Below are 21,735 nucleotides of genomic sequence, written 5' to 3'. Positions count from 1 at the left end.
ATTCCGTATTTTTCCCGCGCGAACCGCGTTTACAAACACCACTCACCGTGCACGCTTCCATAGAAACGTCCGAGAAGCACTCGAGTTCGCGCTAACGCATCTTGTCTTTTTCTCGCCGAGGGACCTCGGTTTTCAACTCGTTCCGTGAAAGCGTGAATTTGAATAACCGTGTACAGGTGAAGGATACGCGAAGAATCGCGTGAATGCCAACGCCTCGGAATGTCGCGTTTAAAGATCACGGTCGCGATTCCATGAAACGCGAAATTATGAAATATTCTGGCGGGCTGGGCGAAACATTGCCCGGCAGAAATGCGGAAAATCCTCATTCACGTTTTTAACGGGAACAGTTTCCGAGGAAGGGGAGAAAAACCGGACTCGCGATGCATGGAAATTGTTTCAGATCTTTTTTACGTCGGAAAATCATTTCTCTCGATTCGAAGAGCGTGTAGAATGTTTTTCGGATGAAACGGTCGTCCCCGGTTCAGCGAAGTTTCGGAGTTTTCGAGTCGTTATAAATTAGTATCCCGAGGGTGTCGTACCACTGCTACGAGGCACTGCGCAAAAAATCACGAAAACGGTCGAAACGGGTTGATTCCCGTGACGCATTGCTACGCGCGCTAGCAAACATTTACACACCAGCTTCAAAGCATCGAAGAATATACACTGACATCGTGTATATTTCGAAACACATCGATGCGTGCGTATTTCTGCGTTCACCGGTATGTCATTTCTAATGCGATTTAACAACAAACGATAAGAAATTATTAACAATCCGCCGTATCATTAAGAATTGAAATGTTTCATAGAGACACTCCGAGAAGTTTGCTCTAAGTTTAGAACCCTAAAAATTACTCGATTTATGACTTCGTTTTTGGAAAACTATCGAACCTATCAATTGGCAAATGTTGTATATATATATCGTCAAGCTGTAAGAATTTTTGAAAGTATAAATAACTCATTTTGTTAAAATATTGTAATACACCGTTGCGCAAAGTGCGCGCAAAAAGACTTACATCCAGCTTAAACAATTATCTTTTAAAAGATTCTTATCGGACGTAAGTATCGTCTGAATCAAAATGAATAACGTGAACTCGAAATTTGAAAAAAATTCAGCATCGAGATAAAAATTTTATTTTTTCGACAAAGTTTATAGCTACCTCGAGCCACTAAGAAACCCCCGCTTTAATAATATTTGTAGACTTATCGAAAGTATCGTACGTACAAAATATGGACTGCACAAGGTACGTGAAAGTTTTTAAAAACTTTCTCATTTTACAAAGTAACGTTGATTTTTCGTACTCTAGAGTTACTTTCAGTTTTATGCTTACCGCTGGTGATCAGAGGTTTCCAGAAAATTTAACGCAAAGCTGCAAGGGAAAATAAAACGTATTCCCAACAAAAGCGATCGAAGGATACGATTCGCGAACAAATCAAAATGGTGGCTAATTGTTTGCGCGGTTAAAACCCACGCCCACGTTCGCATCAGCGATTAAAAGAAAAACACGACCGGCGAACATTTTATTTACAAAACGCACAGATTCGCGCGGATCTGCGAAAAGTTTGGTCGTTGCGCGATTCAGTTTTATCTACCACGGTAATCGTAACACGAGTAATAATAACACTCGAGCTCAAAGCGCCGAGTTAGTAGGCATACCGAGAGGTAATCGAGTTCCCTGCCGAAGTAGGATTAACATAATCTACTTTTCAACCGTCTTACGTGGTAACTACTTGGAAATCTCTTCTCACGGGGATACCTGCGAAAGCGAGGAAGACATTGAGATATATACCGGCTATATAATACAGGTAGATAGTTCGAAAGGCTCCTAACTTAAAATTACATTGTGCGCGTACCCCGATGAGGGCAGACAAGAGTCGGAACGCCACCGATTTGCATAAAAATGTGCGTTACCGCGACACCCGACAGTTTCTTCAAAAGCACGTTCATCGAGTTGCTCTTGTCGCGAAGCAATTTAAGCAACACTGTTTTTCAACAGGAAACTCGTACGAGTAGCAATTCGGATGAAACTTTGGATAAAAATGAAAACGTTCGTTCATCGAATCGCGTATTTGCATCTTTCGAATTCGCTTTAATTTATTTTCACGAGACGTTTCGATATCTTCGAAACGGGAGTAAAAGCTGACCGAAACGAACCCGTTGATTTACATTTGTACCTCGTAGACAAAGTGCAGTTGGATGTAGCAGTCGATTACCGATTCATTATTGGATTTTCTAAAAAGAGGCGAACCAAGTATATGGCGGTAAAATGGACTACGTTGTAAAATACAATACATAGCCGAAAGTGCACTTTCGGGTAATATCGATGGAAATTCTTTAAAAAATTCGCTCAATTGTCAACCTCGAACATCACGAATTTAAATATATCGGAAGATCGACGTGAAATAACTGCAGATACTTTGCCCCATGGTGTTCGTAAACATATTAAAATAGATACACTTCCAACGTATCCATTGAATCTTTCCATGAGGCGGGTGTTCGCGTGCCGATTAGCGTAATCTGTACGAACCTTAACATCGAAGGGCTTAATGTCCCTTAGGTCAGGAACTATGCGCGATCTATGCTCGCGGGACATTGTTTTTCTTCGCTCCCTGAAATATTAACGTGCACTCGTGAAGCGCGCAAAATGCACCGACTCTAATGGATATATAATTATACCGCGATACTTATCGATATTCGGTCCAATTAGTCGCAGAACGTTAAGCCTCTTTCCATTGCGCACAATCGCACGAACGGACTACTGCCGGATCGATCCCAAAAAATTCTCGGTCCGTTCGCGAAATAACATCCTAATCGGATCAGCCTTCGGGGGAAAGAGTTTTAACGACGTTACGCGATACGTACAGAGACGTAATTTACCGAACGACATTGTAGCTTTACAGAAGAGCTGGATGGAAAACAAATCTGGACTCGTTAAAGTTCAAAAGTCCACGCGACGTGTTTCACTCGTCCGAGTATTAACACGCTGAGAATGTTCGACGCGTGGATGCAATATTAAGTGTACCCGAAAATCGAAACTACACTACTGCTCCTTAATTTCATCGGTTAATTAAACTCTGGTAGGTAATTCTCGCGTTGCTTTCGATTCGTGAAATAGTATACGTACCGTTTCGTAACGATATCGGGTGTAACGTTAACGTTACTTCGAAGACTAGCGCATGTTTATCTTCGACTGGAGGAATCCTTGCGGTCTCGTGGCGAAAAGAATTGTAGAAAATCCGAGTGAAGTGCTCTCGAGGAATCCGAAGGATTTGTAAGTCGGTTAAGTAGTGTTATTTTAAGACCGAGTTCAAGGCGTGCCGAGGCTGAGCTGGCAGCTTCGCTTTGCCACTTTTTTGCGTACAAACTGTTTTGAAAAAAGAATCGAGCACTTCGAGTCACAATCGTTTACCGAACACACCCTCTTAATAAAGGTTAACGCTAATAAAGACTTACGATAAGGATACGACTTCCTCGCTAGAGTCGTCTAGACGCTCGTTTGCATTCGCTTTGACATTTTCCGGCTCGCTCGTTTGCGTCCAAGAAGGCACAAGGAGGATCCAAAAACAAAATACCGTGAACGAAAAAATAGTCGGTCAACGTGCTACTTCGACTTGTTTTCGTTGGACTATTGTGTCTTACAAAGTACGAGACTATTGTGTCTTACAAAGTACGAGACTATTGTGTACTGTAAAGAATTTTAAATTCTTTGGAAAATAATAAATACGATAAGGTCGAGAATCTTTTTGAACAAATTGAACAGAGAAGTGACGAGTCGAACATCGATACTTACTTTTGTCAAAACACTGTACAGTAAATTGGTAGAATAATAAATTAGGAACCCCGTAGACCGAACGCGGTACACTCGATTTTGTAATATTTTACGATAGTTCGATTTGAATCGAAGAAATTGGGGCAAACCCTTTACTATTCGTCGCTCTGATCGTATTTCGTGTAACAAGCGATGGCGTGAAAAATACCGAAAGAAGTTTCGAAAGAATTATCCGAGGTTTTCTCGAGAATCTCAATTCTTTCAAACTTTATAAACGCCCATTAAAGAAATTCGATTTGCATCCCCGTATTAAGTTCACAGTTTAAACGAATTTTTCAAAAATCGAGATAGAAACTTCGCACCGATACGTATCGATGCACACTAAACGGACGAAACAAATAAAAGGTGTCAAATTCCAAGTAACTTGGTCGAAAAAAGTTTATAACGGTTATGCGCTCGTAATTAACGCGAAAAGTTCTATCTCGTTGTACGCGATAGTACGATTTCATAGAAGAATTCAATATTCAAACCTACGGCAAGGTTGACATTGCTGTAGAAAAATTTGATTTTCTCGACATAATCGGTGACTTTTTGCAAAATAAAACACGCTCAAATTAAAGGATAAATATGTTAATGAATCCTTCTCCCGAGAAATAAGGAGGAATCACGAGAACAGCTAAAACTGCGAATTAATTATACGACGTTTTAACTCCACTGGGTTTAATTAAAATCCTTCATTTCGAAGCTTAAAACAAAAGTAAGAGCAACGTAAATGCATTTTTATATTAAATATCTCGTTGGGAATGGCTAGCTGTCAAACGTTTCGAGAGGTTCTTGAGAAAAGATCAGGAAATTGTACAGTTTCTTCCTACGAGGAACACTTCGTACATTGATTCAATTTTCTCGTGTTGTATAGGGTCAAATTTCATACACGATCGACGTTTCATTTGAAACGATTAAAAGATCGCCTCTTCGAATAACTTTATCGTTCAACGAAATATCCGATAATTCGAAATCCCTCCATGTTACGTAACTTTTGCGTTTGGTAAAAATATTATCGCTAAAATACACAATTATTTCCGTCGTTCCTGGATATCCGACCCATTTTCCAAGAAGCATAATCCTGTAACTCTTTCGGACAGTATACATTCGTAAAGTTACAATTTCTCGCCCCATAATTATTCATACAAAAGCAATTGGTTCACGCTTCTCGACGGAAGACTAATGCTACTTGACCGTGACGAAGGAAACTGTTGAACGGTTTAATAAGAGTCCAACGTTCTGCGATATTATGTTCTTCGCGAGTCCAACGGTACAGTTCTCAACGGTGCACTTTTTCTTCGACGGGGTCGTACATTTGCCATAATTCTATCGTGGGGAGCGGTAAAGGACCGCGTAAAAAACTATTAAATAATTCAACGCCTCTTTTCTAACGGTATAAAGAATGTCACCGGGCCGAGTTTACCTTTCCTTATACTTGGAGTGACTGCAAAGACGACACGTGCCGCAAGCTTTAAGAAAACTTCAAGACTCTTCGCGACAAAAATCCTCGGCCCGAAGGATTCAACGGATAAAACAAAAGAAAACCATCGTATGCATAAGTTGTTTGCCCAGACTGGAACTTTACGAGCTTATCATCGTAAGGTAGAAAGCCACGCCCAACTTGATAATTGGGTGGTCAACGAACAAACACTGGCGAACAATTCGTATCGTTCGTCAACAGTGCCCGGGTGGATTCAAACTTACCATCCAATTACTGGACGTGTAATTGATGAAGCCCGCGTTGCCATAAATATTGCACGCGATATTAATACACTATTAATTCTCATTTATCAATTGACCGAACACGCCGTGAACATCGTAGACTAACGGTACGTCGCTATTCGACGAAACCCAGGGCGATGCAATTTCAATTAATTCCTAATGAACAAATGTTCGGCTCTTCGATTACGGCTTTACAATGTAGAGCAAAATTTCAGTCTCGTTACGCTAGATATTCTAACCGAATGAAAATACAATCGAAACAATTGCAAGAAACGCGCGCAAGTTTAAACGATGTAAAGTTCGATCGATTCCAAAATATAATTCCAACGAATTTTATTCGTTTGCGACAAGTATGAATGTTTATTTCTTTTTTTCAACCGATGTGTATCGTCTATAAAAATTGGCGAGATATTTAAATCGACTACGGGTAAAAAATGGTTAAATACAAAAGCAGTGTACAATGGGTCGATACGAGTTCCCTCCACGTTCCGTTACTGAATTTTTGCCCCGTTTAGAATTTCATGATATATAAGGCTACTTCGTTTCGTACTTACGACGAATCCTCGCTGGAAAGCTCGTAATCCGGGCCTGTTCCGTCCCACCGCGCAGAGAGCATAATTTTTCACCGACACCCAGTTCACCCTTTGTCACTTTTGAATTTTCTTCTCGAAAAAATACTACCATTCTTCTCGGCGTATTATCGCACGATGCTCGCTTCTCATCTCCGGGCGGTTCGTCTGTCTGAAACTAGGTCGGGCACAATTCAATCGTGATACCGACGAAGTTCCATAAATTAGTAGCCCGATTTCAATAACTCCCCAAGGTCCCGTATAACCGGCTCCTTAATTAGACGCGCGTGTCGACCTCGGAGAATTGAAAACACCGGTGAACGAAACGGCGGACGACAGAGTAATCGTCCGAGTAAAAACGCTTGGGACAATAACTGCGGTTGACGTTTCATCCGTTCCTACGATTCGCCCTTAGGACCCGAAAATTTTGAATCGAACCAACGGGGACGGAGAGTCTGTCTCTTCGAGAGGAGAATCGTTCTCGTTAGACCCGTACGAGAGAGCGGAGGTCTCGGTCGTAGAAAACGAACCACTCGACAGTCAGAATCGGAAATTAAGGCCAACCCCGATACCGATAAAATCGAGAAACCGTCCAGAACGCAACGCGGAGTCGAGCCCCGTGGAAATTCATCCTCTCGCGGCCTCCTCGACTTTGATCGATAATTTTTCCTTCTGTCGCTCGCAGCTCCCTGGTCCTCGTTTGCCTCGTCACTTTTTTTAATTCCCATTTCCCTCGTCCTCGACAGCGTACCGGTACACCGGCCAACTTTCACACTTATTAGCTCCTTTGAGCCGTTTCTATTATTTTCTCGGCCTTCCAGTCATCTTCTTCGCACGACTATCGAAGCGTAACACCCCTCGATGCCGCACGGGGACGCACATTACCGTGTTCACGGATCCATGAAAATAAAGTCTCGTCTCCTAACGCGAAACACGACACGCGAGATTGAACTTGCTCGAACGAAGGATAGGACGAACCTGATCAAATGCACGCCGATCTATCTTCCGCAACTCGCAGATAGAAGCCGATCGTGCCCCGTGGTATTTCTATTGTTCCACGGTTACATTCACCCCGATGTTCGTCCGGTGTTACGTAGCCGACACGAGAATACCGAGCTATCCGTTTTACACATTTTCCATCGCCCGAGGACAAGAACCTTGATTACTTTTTCAGGAATTTAGCCCGATCGTGCTACGCTACGACGGAACGGAACTGTGACGATCGTAAATCTAATTAAATCGACCGCGCGGCTCAAAAACCGGACGGATGAAACACACGCCTCGCATACTCGTGCCGCTTGCGAGCTAGTCCAACCGAATTACCGACAGAGAAAGTTAGAAAGGAACCCGGAAAATTTGTTAACAACGCGCGGATGTAAAGTAATCCGTACGCGACGCGGAACCATTTCTCGTCCTATAAAGTAGAGGTGGGTTGAACAATTGCTTCCGTCGAACTCAGTCCATTCGTTTGTGTTCGTTTTTATAATATTTTCATTTTTAATTATTCGTTCGTCACGGTGCCCTAAAGACGTTGAACGAATTAAATAAATTCGGCTCGAGAGGGTCGAATCAATCCCCGAAAATAATACGGATTATTTTCTAAATTTATGTTGAAAGAAATCTTGCTCGTAGATATAAAATAAGAAGCGATTTCCGTTGAAATTTTTCGTCGATATCGCAGAAAAGAAGTAGCTGCATTTTTTCGGAGTGATTTTTCCGAATCATCGGAGATATTTCGTTGGTGGAAATTTTTACATTTCCTAATATTTCCTGCAAGATTTTCATTCGTGAAAATGAAAGTAGAATACATACACGAATGCGCTCACTTTCCAAGTTGAAGATCATTAGCCCGCTATCATTGAGAAACGAACATTCCATATCTCTCGTTGAAGTTCTCGGGTAACTTCGACCGAATAAATGTTCAAGTTACTCGACTTTTAAGTAGAAAATTCTATGATTCGTCCGACACGATGCTTCGAAGAAACGATCATTTCATCCTCGTACCGGCAGTGTCGACGGTTGGTGCTTCGATCGTTCTTACTCGACGAATGAAACGCTTCGAGTATACGATTCTGGATAATAAAAGTGATTCAAGATGAAACACGAATTGCCCATGGGTCGTTTAATATTCTTGATTCCGCGTTTAAGCGATGCGAATTTGTTTCTCTAAAATAGTTCCAGGCATTTATCTTACAAACACGATTAACCGGTATTGTACCAAATTGTTCTACCAAATTGCCACGAAACATGCCCCGTCGTGACTAATGACACAGTTAAGAATTTCTTGCCGGGAATAGTAGCTATCAGCGCCATAACTGTGTCCAGAAACTTCGAGCCGGTGTTTTATGAACATCCCGACTCGATGGTAATTCCCGCGCATTTCAAAATATTCAACATGTTTAGTATTATCTGGCAGTCAAGGTTCCAACTCGCGTTCAAGCGCGACAAAAAGCGTCCACGCTTTTGACATGCAAATGTCCCCTTGAAAATGGCTGCAAATTGACATGCGCGTTACCGCTCACTGTATTGCGCTTTTTCACGTATGCTCCAGTTAATGAACACGCCGAATACGTATCGGACGAAATATCTTCCAACGGCGAACGAAACCTTCATCGGTCGCTGAAATACAAGGTGCTCGGAAATCCATGATACGTAATTCACACGCTTCTATACGCGCGATACGCAGCGAAGTAAATAGAAATGAAAACACTATTTCCGTCCGAATAAATTTCTCCATCCGAATGCATAAATGAACACGTACAGTGGAAAGAACTAGAAACCGTGTAATCTCTACAAAAACGAACAGAGTCGGGCAGAAATATTAACCGACTAATTGGTAATTCGAGAATTTCGACCGATCGAAAACACGAAAGTATAATTGTGCAATGTTGAACTTACAAAGTATCAATCTTGGAATTCTCGTCGAGTAACACATTCCTGCCTGGTATCTTCTTGCGACATTTTTTACGAATATACAACATTAGGCGAATTTATCTCCTATGTATCGACAGCTGCTGTAGACACTTTGAAAGAACCAAAGTGCAATCATAGATGACCTCCTTCTCTCGACTTATCCACTGAACGAAGAAAATCATATACTTCGGAAATGTACTCGTTTGGTAAAAAATTACACGTAATCGTCGTTGCAAGAATTTTCATCGAGAAAGAATGTAACGATTACATCGGTGTGACTCTAAAAATTAAAACTCGTTCCTTTTCCGCTCATTTTGCAGATCGCTGCACTTGGACGAACTACGCTCGATCGAATATAAACGTTGCGAATAGATACTTGTACGGAGGTTTTATTCGACGTTCTATTAAATATCTTATTCGAATAAAATCCTGCCCGGGTTCGCACCAAGAACGTACTAACCGTTAATGCGCAAATTCGTTAGGAAAAGAGGCGATTGGAAAGGAGGTTCATTGACAGTGCAGCAACGAGAAAGTAACTCTGCCGCGTATGTAGCTGTCACATTGGCAGCCATTTTGGCTGCATTCCGATAGATTCCTGGGTTAGACCTTACCTGAGCATCCAGGTGAAACGCACGTAGCCAAAAATCTTCCCTATCCGTTCCCATGGTCGAATGGCTCCCGTTCTGCCCATGACTACCAATCCTGTACCATTTTTCTCCGCTTCGTCACCTTTCGCACCGGTAATCAGGACTACGAGGGAGTTAACGAGGCAATGCAACACAACTGCGATCCACGCGGGCTTGTTGCCGCTGGGGTTTACGAGTACTCGTACGCTAGAAACTCGCGAAAAAACAAGGACGACACTTTTACCTCAAAGCTGCGACCGGTCACAAAATTCCGTCTTCGGATTCGTCGTCAAGGGGCAAGGTCGACCGAGGAGAACACGGGTGAACTCTCGACTCGGCCGATCACGGTTCTATCGGTAATAGGTTGTTCGATAAGTTTTATCGAACGACTAAACTTAGCGAGCAACCTCGTACTATTATATGCTAAGAACCTAGCACATCTGAACCCTCGCTTTCCCCTTTGTTATGTGGCGGCACTGGCCACGCTTGCCACCAAAGGGAAACTAACCGCTGACCATTTCCCGCAAGTTCCTATACCTGCTCCGATCGGTATATATACGGTCCCTTACCGATCTCTCGATGTCCCGGCGTATAAGACAGAGCCTGCTAGGATGCCTCACCGACGAGTCCGAGTCCACCAGCAGGCCCGGGATGAAACGCTGTCCCTTTCTTTTCCTCCTTTTCCTTTCTCCTACGTTCAACATTTATTATTTAAGCGCGCCAAACTTATATCCATTACCTTGTTTATAAATATTAATTCACTTTAGTTAATAAAACAGTAACTACAACTCAGTGTCTCGATCGATCGAACGACGAGGCACAAACAGTAACCATCTAAGCATCGGTTCAATCTCTTTCTACAAACCACCGGTGCATTACGTGGGAGTAATGCGAGTAGATCTTAACAATTCACTCGCATAAATTCAATCGTACGTGTGGTGACGCGCAGCGTTGCGACGTTGTTTCGAAGGTTGTGCGTCGAACGCGAACATTCTGCGCAAGTAGTCGAGGTATCCGTGCAGACGCGTTGTCTGCGCGATACCTCTCGCGTCGATGATCGTTTCAGAATTTTTCGACAAAAGTCGACTAGGTCGCGACGAAAGCTAGTCCGGATCCGTTGAAAACGAAAAAGAGCCGAACGCTTCGAGCGTTACAAAGAGGTTTTTCTCGTTCTCGTAGTAACGCGGTTTCTCGCGTCAATGTCGGACTCTCGTTCCGACGCTTCTTTCACGACCACCGGCGGTTTTGAAAACGGACGTGCCGGAATTACGAGGATGGTTAAAAAAGAAAGAAAAGTGAAACAGCGAGTAGCACCCCGAATCCGCGGAAAATCTGCAATGCGCGCACACAAGAAGGTTGTACATCAGCTGCGCCGTAGAAACGAATTACGCGATCTCTCTCGTCGAGAGAAATAGCAGCCCGTCGGGAACGATCCTTCGGGGTCTCTCCGTTGCTATGACTTTTGTTACGTTACGAGAAGGGAGAAAATGATGCCGTAGGGGGTCGTGGCTGAATACGAACCTTGGACGAAGATTCATGCCCGATGGTAACCCTCTTACCGCCCGCGTGTTAAGCCTTTGGCAAACATTTGCACCGTCTATGTAGAAAGACGACGGCTAGTTTTTTGTACAAATAACTTCCCGATCCGCGTGTATCTATGCGCAAGCGTGTCTGAGTGAACGGGAGTCGAAACGATAGGGTAAAACTCGGGCGGGTACTGGTTAAAGTGGTTGCGAGATCAGCTAATCTTTTACGCGAAAAGGAAAGGGATGAATTATGGGACCGAAAATTCGATAAGGAAACATCCGATGAACGAAACGATCTCGAAATCGATTTCATCTTCCACGCGGTGACACAGTTCCCTAAAAAACCATTCGACCGGGTATTTGAAACCTCTCGGACCGATGACGCGTTTGATCACCCCGAGTGAAATTAACACGGCCCAATTTACGTTTACCTATCGACGACTTTTGATAACGAAATGGTTTCCAAGTCGCGTCGAGCACAGACAGAGAACGTGTTCGTGTACACGGGGTACTGTTAACGAAACTCGGATTGTTGTTGCGTGTGTAGAATTGTCTCGCGATTTCTATATTATTTAATAATCATCGGCACTGTTCGATCGAGTCGGTGACTCCGTGCAGGGTGAATATACGCGCCTGTGACATTGACGTATTCTCGCGTTCGCCGATATTTTATTTCTCTGGCACAGCCGTAAAATAAATTCGACAACCCGGTAGGAGTTTCGGAATATTTCGAGCGCTTTGTTCCAACACAATGAACGGTATAGAAGGCCTCCGAAGATTATAATGTAAACGATCCTCGTAGGAATTTATCAGTATTCTCCTTTACATTCTCGCGGAAGCTCGAGCCAAGCGATTCGCAAAGGATTAACTCAAATACCAAGGAAAGGGAAACCTTAAACTATGGACTGCCAAAGGTCACGAAGATGAATTAATTCCAAATTCGTGAGAAGACTTTGGTGGATTATTAGAGAAAACGCTACTCGATGTAGCAGATTGGAGAGAAACGAACTAATTCGGGCTGCATTCCGAGCCAAAACTTTCCAACTTTGTAAGGCTACACGCTGAATCTTTTTTTTTAGAGAAGAATAACCCACCCGTGCGATTCTTTATTCCGAATACGTTTATTTCCTCTCGGGATCCTATTGTTCCATCGGTTATTGTACAAAATCCGAGCGAAATCGTAGCGACGGTCGTAAGAAGGCCGATACCTCGTGCAAAAATAAATCGAAAGTGCGAAACGACATATCCCTGTGACTTCATTTTCGAAACGATCCATTTTGAAAACTTGGAGCGTACTCGCTATTTCTACGTTGCTACTTGTAGATACTGGCAGTGATACGTCATTATACGAGATTTCACCCGATTCCAACTACTCGCAAAACAAGTATACTAGGTTGTTCGATAAGTTTTGTCGTTTTTTTCATTGTAAAAAAAATACTGACACTTCAACTTTGAACAACTGTAAATATACGACGGGTCGACAGATCTGCGTGAGACTTCACACATGTTCGACAAATAGTAGTACCGTCTTTGGAAAAATAAAACGACACACCTGATAGCTCCGTTTCTTATCGAACGACAAAACTTATCGAACAACCTGTTACGTAGCAATGATACAATTAAACAGATTTTGTAAAGAAACGTTCATCGAACGTATTAACGACACGTATTATATAATCGAGCGACAACGCATTACCAAAGAAGAACGATAAATTCGTGTAAATAATAAAATGCAAAAAAAACATATAAAACGCGGACATGTGTTACTCGATTCTTCCAGCAGAATTTCTAAAATAATCTGTACATTTCATTTACGAGATATACGTATTTTACATATTAGAAATAAGCACTTTCTAAACCTTTAACATTGTCAGGGTTCATCGAGCCCAGTTCTGGTTCCTAATTTTTTTTTTAGAACAAATTAGAATTTTCAACACAGTCGGGTTTCGCTATTCTCGAAATTTACGAAGTTACGAAACTTACTCGTGCAAGTTGTTCGTAGAGATACTTAAAGATATAAAAAAAAAAAAATTTATTTAGAAAGCAATAAGACGATGATCAGTGTCGAATGTTTGCCCGTTACAGAGAAGATCGAGATACTTGTTTCGACGTAACAATAGAATGTATAATAGAATTTTTTGTTGGAGAAAAATGCTAATAATTAATCGGTGCGCCCTTTGGTCAACAAAGTGTTGTATAAAGAGCATAGAGACTCGAAAAAGGGGACTTGACGAACAACCATTGTAACGATCAGTGCCGCTGTCGATCAATTTGTATTAAAGTTATTCGCATTTAAACTCGACCGATTTAATTCGAAATTCACTTGCGATTGATTTGACAACGCGAAGTGGAGCGATACCTGAAAGTATTTTTCATCCAATTGCTTGAGAGAGCAATTATTATTTTCGCACTTTACGTCGCGACAATACTCCTTTCGCAAATCGCTCTTATAGATCGTCGAAATTTGTTCCGCGATTCGAGCTTTTGAGAAAAACAGCTCGATAAATATTGTTCGTATGGTGGTTGGCAAAACGTGAACGGAAATGTAACGCAATTGCGACAGAAATGCGTTCGAATACATCTCCGGACTAAATGTTCCGCAGCACTGGAGTATGCAATTTTCCCGCTCGATTGAGCACCGTAGACGAATCTCACGGGGGAACCGGATGCCGGAACACGAAAGTTTTAGCATAACGTCATAAATTACGACAGAGATTTAACGTTCTTCCACCCGCGATTTGCTTCCGCGTCATAGTGCGGATAGTCACGTTAGATATATAAGCCGATCCGAATCAACAGGTGCTACTCTAACATGCGAAACCACGCGCATCTGTGTCCGTATGGTGAATAAACGAATCGAACGGATCGACTTTGACCAAGCACACGCAGTTGTGCATTAATAACGGAAAAATATGAAATAGAGGAGAAGGCGCGATTCTTCGCACGATTATCTTCGAAAGAAACGTCATCGGATACCAAAGATGCCGATCTTGAATCAATTTTTCGAAAGATCAATTTTTTTACACCGATAGGTCGCTGTTCGTCGCATCGAACTTTCGTTGATCAATTTTCTCACGATTCGATTTTTCAACGCAGTATCGGATCAACGGAAACAATCGTCGCGAATCCGATGAGAAATGAATTTACGAGAACGTTAGGTTCCGGTGAACGAATAGTAAGTAATATAAATGTTACATCATAAATTACAGTATTGTAAATAAATTTTGTCGACAGATTATAGAACAGTTCCGCAATACGTGGCTATCCGTGTTCGCCGATATTACGATAATTTTATCGTTCGATAGAACTTATTGAACAATATAGTACTGTAGGAATTATCTACCGGTTATTATGAAGTGAATAAAGTTTTAAGATATACACGTATCGAATGAGGTAGTAGTAGGAACAAACCATTAACAAAGCACTCGAATTATAATTACGTTGACTACGCTATTCTTATTTCACGCGACACGACACGCTTCGACTATTTTCCAACAGTGACTGCTCTCAAACACTCTTCTTATATTCTCTTATATTCTCGAATATCTTATATCCTCACACGCATTCATTCACTTTCATTCTAAACCTTAATCTTTCTCACTCCGTGCATCTGGTCACGTTCGCCCAAAATTTCTCAATCTAGTGCTATCCCAATTGCTCGTCTTTCACGTCTCGAAAACACTTAACTCGCTCGTCTATTCCAAACACTTCAGATTACTTCGCATTACCACAATACTAGGTTGTTTAATAAGTTTTGTCGTTGGATAAAACTCATCGAACAGCCTATCGAATCGGTGCACCAAGGATTTAAAAACACGTACAGATTGCGTTATTTCGAACGTTCCTCGTGAATCGGGTTTCACGAAATACTTTCCGTTAAGAGTTAACTTCGAAAGCTGATTAACGTCGCGTTATTGTTCGTGCACGATTGCGTGTCGTGGCGTAGATCTTTCCTAACGAAATACGCCGATTGACCGTACCTAATTCGCAACATATGCGTTAATCCGATTAAACGAGCAAGCAGGGCTCAATTGTGCTCTAATTCGCGCAACACATCTATTCTCGTGTCTTTACACGGATCTGGCCTAGACGAAAACACAATGTATTAATCGATGCACCGATTGGTTAGACGTGGGTACGCTATTGCTTGCGCAACGCTGCACACGATTTAGTACTATGTGCGGATCCTAACGAACAGAGTGCACTGACCGTGGCTAAAACGCGATACATACGCCGATCTGATTAGGCGAACGGTCAGAAATCTTCCATCGATTTGCACGATTAAGCTGTTTTTGCATCTTCGAACCGGACAACTTACAAATAAGACCAATATAGATTGGACGTTTTCGGTGACAAATGTCAGATTTTACGATTTATTCGAAACGAGAATACGATTGTTGGATAAGTTTTGTCGTTTTTCCATTGTAAAGAAAATACTATGACACTTCAACGTTTGAACAACTGTAAATATACGAACGAGTCGACAGATCGTGAAACTTCGCACATATTGATCAAACAGTAGTACCATATTTAGAAAAATAAAACGACGAAGCTAATGCCTCTGTTTCTTATCGAACGGCAAAACTTATCGAGCAACCTGTTACTTCGTACGTTAATTGTACAGATTAAATCGAAGAGTAATACGACGCTTCGTCGGTACAAAATGTGCTCTCGAACGTTTATTATTCGAACGTGTTCGGCGAGAGACGAATGCATCGTAGTTCCAAGTAAAAGAGTTTTCACAGAGGATGGCCTCTAACGCTGTTTCAATATTTTGGAAAAGGCACTGTTTTTTTCGACGAAAGCTCGCAAAGAGTCGTAACCAGTTACGAAGTTTGAAACAAGTTCGTAACGCGATAAAGAGCGGACAATAAAAGTAGATATAAAGTCATTTGTTTCGCGCGTCGTATCTCTGCGCGCGTGTACCAGTTGATCAAACGAACAAGAGGATTTACCTATTTATCCGTTTGTTTCGCGTCGATACGAGCTCGTTTCGTGGAACAGTTCTGACATTACCATAAACTGATTAATCGATCTGAAATAACCGACGCAATAACGAAACAATTTGCAGCGCCCGTAAATCAAGCTCATTACCATATTAATCTGGGGCAGGCATCGAAATGTACTATCGACAACGATCTACCGCCGCTGTGAAACGCCGCCTGCGAGCTGAATAACGGATAAAATCGGCCTTATTAGCCTCTCACTCGGACACTATGAATTTTTAATGTCCCCGGATAATTAATTTCCCGTGCAAATTCTTCGCGCATTAACGACCATTCGCATACTCGGCTTTTCGATACATGGTGCAAAAACGAGTGCCCGACCATGTTCGATTTATGAATATCACCCCGTGAAACACGGTCTTTGATTAACTCTATTACTCTCTCGCGTTTAATACGTATTTTTCACGGACTATTTGTTCGGATCTTCGATCCAAATTTTAATTTATCACTATGGCCAAACAGCGTGCTTCCCACGCGGTTGCAGTCGAATGAAAAATATAGCCCAACTCGAAATCACTATATACGGTTAACGATGTTCTATAATAAATTCTGGAGACGAACGATACCAAAAATATTTACGACGCAACAATTTATGGACGAGTATCACAGTCACGTTGAAGCTTCCAAAAATTGGGACACGATCTTACGACCATACGAGAGTGTAAATGACAGTCCTGAAATCGAGTACATTTTTACGATTGACGTGCGAACACGCACAAATCTAAACAAACCCGCTTAATCGCACACTTTACGATTCGAAACAATATTCAACTTCGTAATATTCTATTTTATTTTAGCGAGAGAAGGAAAGTACATACCAGAAATTCTGCAATTTTGTTCAACAGAGAACAGCGATTTGTCTCCATCGATTTGTTGAATGGGAACAAAGTCCGTCGATCGATCGATGAATATGATTATAACGAAAACAGCTAATCGTTATTCCAAAAAAATGATTCTTTTTACCAGAATTTTATTAACGAGAGGGAACAGAGGTGCTTTCGATATTCGTTGCTTCTCCGGTCGTCGATTGAAGCTTAAATTGCACATTCAAAAATGCTTCGTAGCGATAAGCTACTCCTTTTGATGGAACACGAAGCTGGAGCATATAGATATCGGACAAAGTAATAACGACTTATAAATTCACGTTTTGAAATCGAATTTCAAAACACGCGGTAAAAATACCGTGAAATCGGTCAAAGGATAATTCTCGATCGAATTAAAAGTTACCAACAATAACGCGAGAGGTTTGTTGAAAGCAAAAACCACGTATCTCGATGCTCGAGGAAAAGTAAAGCGAATTCGAGCGATACTTTACCGATTAACATCATCGATTATGTTCTACGATATATAATTGACCGGATTCCAATGATAGCAATACTTAACAAGTAGTATATAAACATCTGGAACCTTATTCAACCTTATTAACCTACCTTGTTCAAAGTAGAGAGACCTTGGAATTATTTTGCACAATGTACGATAAAGAAAATCTACAATCTGAAAATATGCAGTACCTAAAAGTAGAAAAAATCGTATACGTTAACACTTTATCGAGTATTTCTATTTCAAAATTTTTCGTTGAATTTAAAATTGACCTTTTGCTGCAGTTCTTCGATTTTGGAAATTTTTAACATCGCGATAATGTTTTCGATATTATCTAAGCATTCTCCGAACTTTTTACCTTGTAACTTCCATTCGTCCGTAATTCGCGTTTCGATCGTTCGTGTAAAAAATAGAACACGAAAGACGTTGAACGAATAACGTATCACGAAGGGAATCGACGTTGTTTCAACCCTGCGGAACGAAAGGAGATGCAGATAATTCGTAGTTTACACACGACCGGAACGATTCATGCTCGACTCAAAGGAAAAGCTTTGAACGTAGGTTTGCATACGAATCGTCACCCAATTTGGATAATTTTGCAAAATCTATCGCCGATTTAAGGAACCGTGGTACGTATTGTACAATACATGCGTAAATACCGTCTAAACAAGCACGTAAAATATAAAATCAGATTTCGAAATCCCGAAAAGTACAAACGAAGCGTAAAATTGTAATTCAGTTTGTATAAAATCGCAGGAAGAAAGTCATCTAGAATTCCGTCACGCGATGCCGAAGCCATGGCCCTCGTCTTCATTTCCTGCCACTTCGAAAAGATACACACAGAAACCGGAATTGAGTTTCCCGGTTTATCCTGGCCCTGGATGAAATTGGAGGCCGAAACTGGTCTTCCGTCGCTTCTTTCAAATTACAGGATACGACCGAACTGTGTCGTGTTCTTTGACGAGGCGTGTTGACCGGCCCAAGTAAAATTAAAAGGCAAAATTGCAAGTCTTTCGCGAGATATAAGTTAAATTTTCGTAGCGGTGAATCAATAATGCCACGCTACGCTATGTTAAATTACGCACGATTTCGCGATGAGTTAAGAAGTTAGAAGGTAAAAAAATAATTGTAGCTTGCTCGTAATTGCCAGTAGAAAGACAAAATACAGATGTATCCAAATCTAACCACGAATTAGTTCGTAAGAATAAGTTTGTTAGAAAAATCCAGGGTAAGATATTCCACGTATCGTTGTTGCACTCTTGATCAATTTCAATAGTTATTCTTTACGATTGGTTAGCGTGGGTTTCCAATTGAACTCTTATCGGTAACAGCGATAATAATCCTAATACAGCGTGTCTTGCGTGTTTACTCATTGGATCGGGATCAACGTGTTTCTATTTGTGTTTCAGGTTCGATAAGCAATATAGACGGTGCCGAGTATCACTGCAATAAAACTGCAGTGCGAAAAGTTATCAGCGGAGTCGTGGGGGCGGCGAGCTCGGTCACATCTATTCAAGTGGCCAACCTACTGAGACTTTTTCGAATACCGCAGGTACGTGTTACGAATCGCCGAAATCGCTAGTCGCGCACTTAAATTCACCCGAGTAGCAAATTTATATTCATTCGGTCGGTTTCCATAAAATACTGTGACAAACCTAGATAAAATTATAAGAGAACAGTCGATCGTAGAAACGTCGAACCGTTTCGTAAACCGTCTTATAAATAAATTTCGCTCTAAATACAAAATATTGAAAGAATTTGCATTTCGTTGAGTCCGTTAATTCTTCACGGGTGTATTAATGAAATTAACGAAACATTTCTGCAATGTTCCAGAAACTTTTGTAATGGCTTGTTCGGTAAGTTTAGTCGTTCGATAAAACTTATCGAGCAACCTAGTACTATACCGTTCGGTAAGTTTTATCGAACGACAAAACTAGTATTCCTACTGAAAATCTAAACGTAACTCACGAATAGCTATATTATTACGTTTAGCTATATTATTACGATAGTTTTAAACACAAATTTTTTAAATCTCTCTCAATTTGTTTAAACGATATTGGAAATATTTTTAAAATCAGTACGCACGTGAAAAATTACAAATCGATTTGGTCTCGTTTCTCTATCTGTGAATACATTCGACCATAGACGATCGGTTTTCTCCGAGTGGCTTATTCTAGCGTCCGTGGTCTGACTTCGAACGATCTGATTTTCCCTATTCTCTTAACGTATTAGTCGTACAGATAGCTTCTAGCAGTTATTTCGAAAATTTATTCCGGTCCAAATTGTTCGAAATGAGACAATCTAAAAATTATGCGACGCATAAATTTACCAAATTTCATATAGACTTTACAACACGAACCATCCGTTTGAACAATCTGAAATTATATTTATACGATGTACTTTCATTTGTATATTTAGTTGCGTACTTTTACATTTATATTTCTTTCGTTATTGTATTCAAATTTTTATATTTCTATATTTTTTAATTTTTGTTCAAACCGTATTCGTATTCGTATAATTAGTTCGCGCGATAAAATTTCAAACCATAATCGAACGATGCACACTTTTAAAAAATCCTTGTTACAACCCACTCCAAAAATTGTCCGTAATATAGTACATATCGATCCTCCTTGAAGTAGACATTTGTTTTTACGCGATTTCTTTCCATTCTTGGTGTAATTTGCTCAACGGCCCTTTCTTGGAAATTTATCACAGTATCGAACAACCATCGAAGAGATCCACGGACTAACGACTCGATATAAAAATAATCTTCCGTAGGAACATCGATAACGTACGAGTCGAGAAAGTTCGATAAAGAAACTAATAAACGAGGTCTTTCCGATGCTTCCACGCGCCTTATCTTTTTACGCGATCGCGTTTGCTCGTGCTCGGTCCGCGATTTAATCAAAAGTTTTGCATAAAGTGTTCAAACTACACTCCCTTCGAGCCAAGGAATATCCAAGTCGAAGAACGCTGCTGCACTTATAAAAGAATGAAACTATTAAGTGGCAGTGAACTGTGAAGATTTTTCGTTCCAACGAAAACGTCGCGTAGTCTGCGGCCTAAAATCGCTCGAGTACGTAATCGTCCCCCTTGACCGTGCCATTCCTATGCCTTGTTCGATATATCGAATCGACCCGATGGAATTTTTAATTTTGCACGAAAACCAGACTCGACCCGCAAACTCGATGCCCCGTGAAACAATTACACGAACTATTGGAGATTTTCCTGCCTCGCCCGCAATCGAGAGTATTATTGTCAAATGTGCTAGAAAGTCCTTCCAAGACCGCAAACTTTACAAATTCTGTTGGAGATCCGACGTGACTCGAGTAAAAGGAGAAAGGCCATATGGCGGCATACGTGATCTCGGCGAAATGTACGTTTAATGCGGATTTACGAGCGGAAGATACAAATTGTCGAATTTATACCTACATAGTTAATGGTTTGTGTAATTAATGAATTATCGTAAATTACCGGTGACAATGTACGTTTCTATGTGTATTCTATGTATACGCGTACATATGTGATCGGTTACAGCAGTTTATTCGAAACCATGTACGATCGAAATCTCTTCGGTCTATTGTTGAACTTTTCGTATAAATAACGAACAATTCCATTTATTATTCGTGGGTTCGAATCAATCGTTATTAATATCATCAACGTTCTAATCCATTTTTCATTTGTCCTAATTTATATCAAGATCAAATTGAAATCACCCCAATTGATACGTGACAAATATTTAACTCTATCGATCGAGGGTCGCTTACGAACATTTGTCACACTTCTGGAGTAAATGAGATTTCGTTACAATTTATAGAATTTAGACAAGATTATAGAATTCGATAAGTATGATCGACTGTGCTCGATTAGTGTGTGCTTTCTGGCTCGTGGCAACTTTTAATAATCGATAAAAAGGGGCGCTATTTTTCTGGTTCAACCCAGAATGTGTGGTTCGAATAAAAACTGGCTATGTTTAACCTATTCCTCGTGAACAAAATTTCCACGCGCAGAGTGACGTGACGTTGTGTCCGTAATAACATCGGATAAAAAACATACAAAACCCTGAAGGCGAAACTGATAAAGAAACAGATTGAACAGTTTTCAAACCTATCATCCTTTACGGTTAGGCAGTATGCTGTGCTCACGACGTGCAGAGCGTTGGAGGAACAAAACGATAACGAATTATCGTTTCAATGTCTCGTTGCTCCTATAACGGTCTTCCTTTTGTTTATTTTGATTCGTTT

At 41.0% G+C, this 21,735-nt stretch overlaps 1 protein-coding gene across 3 annotated transcripts in view; it reads left to right on the top strand.

The window, feature by feature from the left end:
* Positions 1 to 21,735, top strand: part of Glurb (metabotropic glutamate receptor B) — a 219,279-nt gene that overhangs the window by 135,799 nt on the left and 61,745 nt on the right. For all 3 annotated transcript variants that reach the window (XM_076324502.1, XM_076324501.1, XM_076324503.1), the window contains exon 2: positions 18,901 to 19,043. In XM_076324502.1, the coding sequence (XP_076180617.1) occupies positions 18,901 to 19,043 (143 nt within the window). The remainder of the gene's footprint in view (positions 1 to 18,900; positions 19,044 to 21,735) is intronic.

Source organism: Ptiloglossa arizonensis, chromosome 12 (genome assembly GCF_051014685.1).
Source record: "Ptiloglossa arizonensis isolate GNS036 chromosome 12, iyPtiAriz1_principal, whole genome shotgun sequence".
Lineage (NCBI taxonomy): Eukaryota > Metazoa > Arthropoda > Insecta > Hymenoptera > Colletidae > Ptiloglossa > Ptiloglossa arizonensis.
Note: the sequence above shows the minus strand (reverse complement) of the source record. Positions and strands in the feature narration are given on the sequence as shown.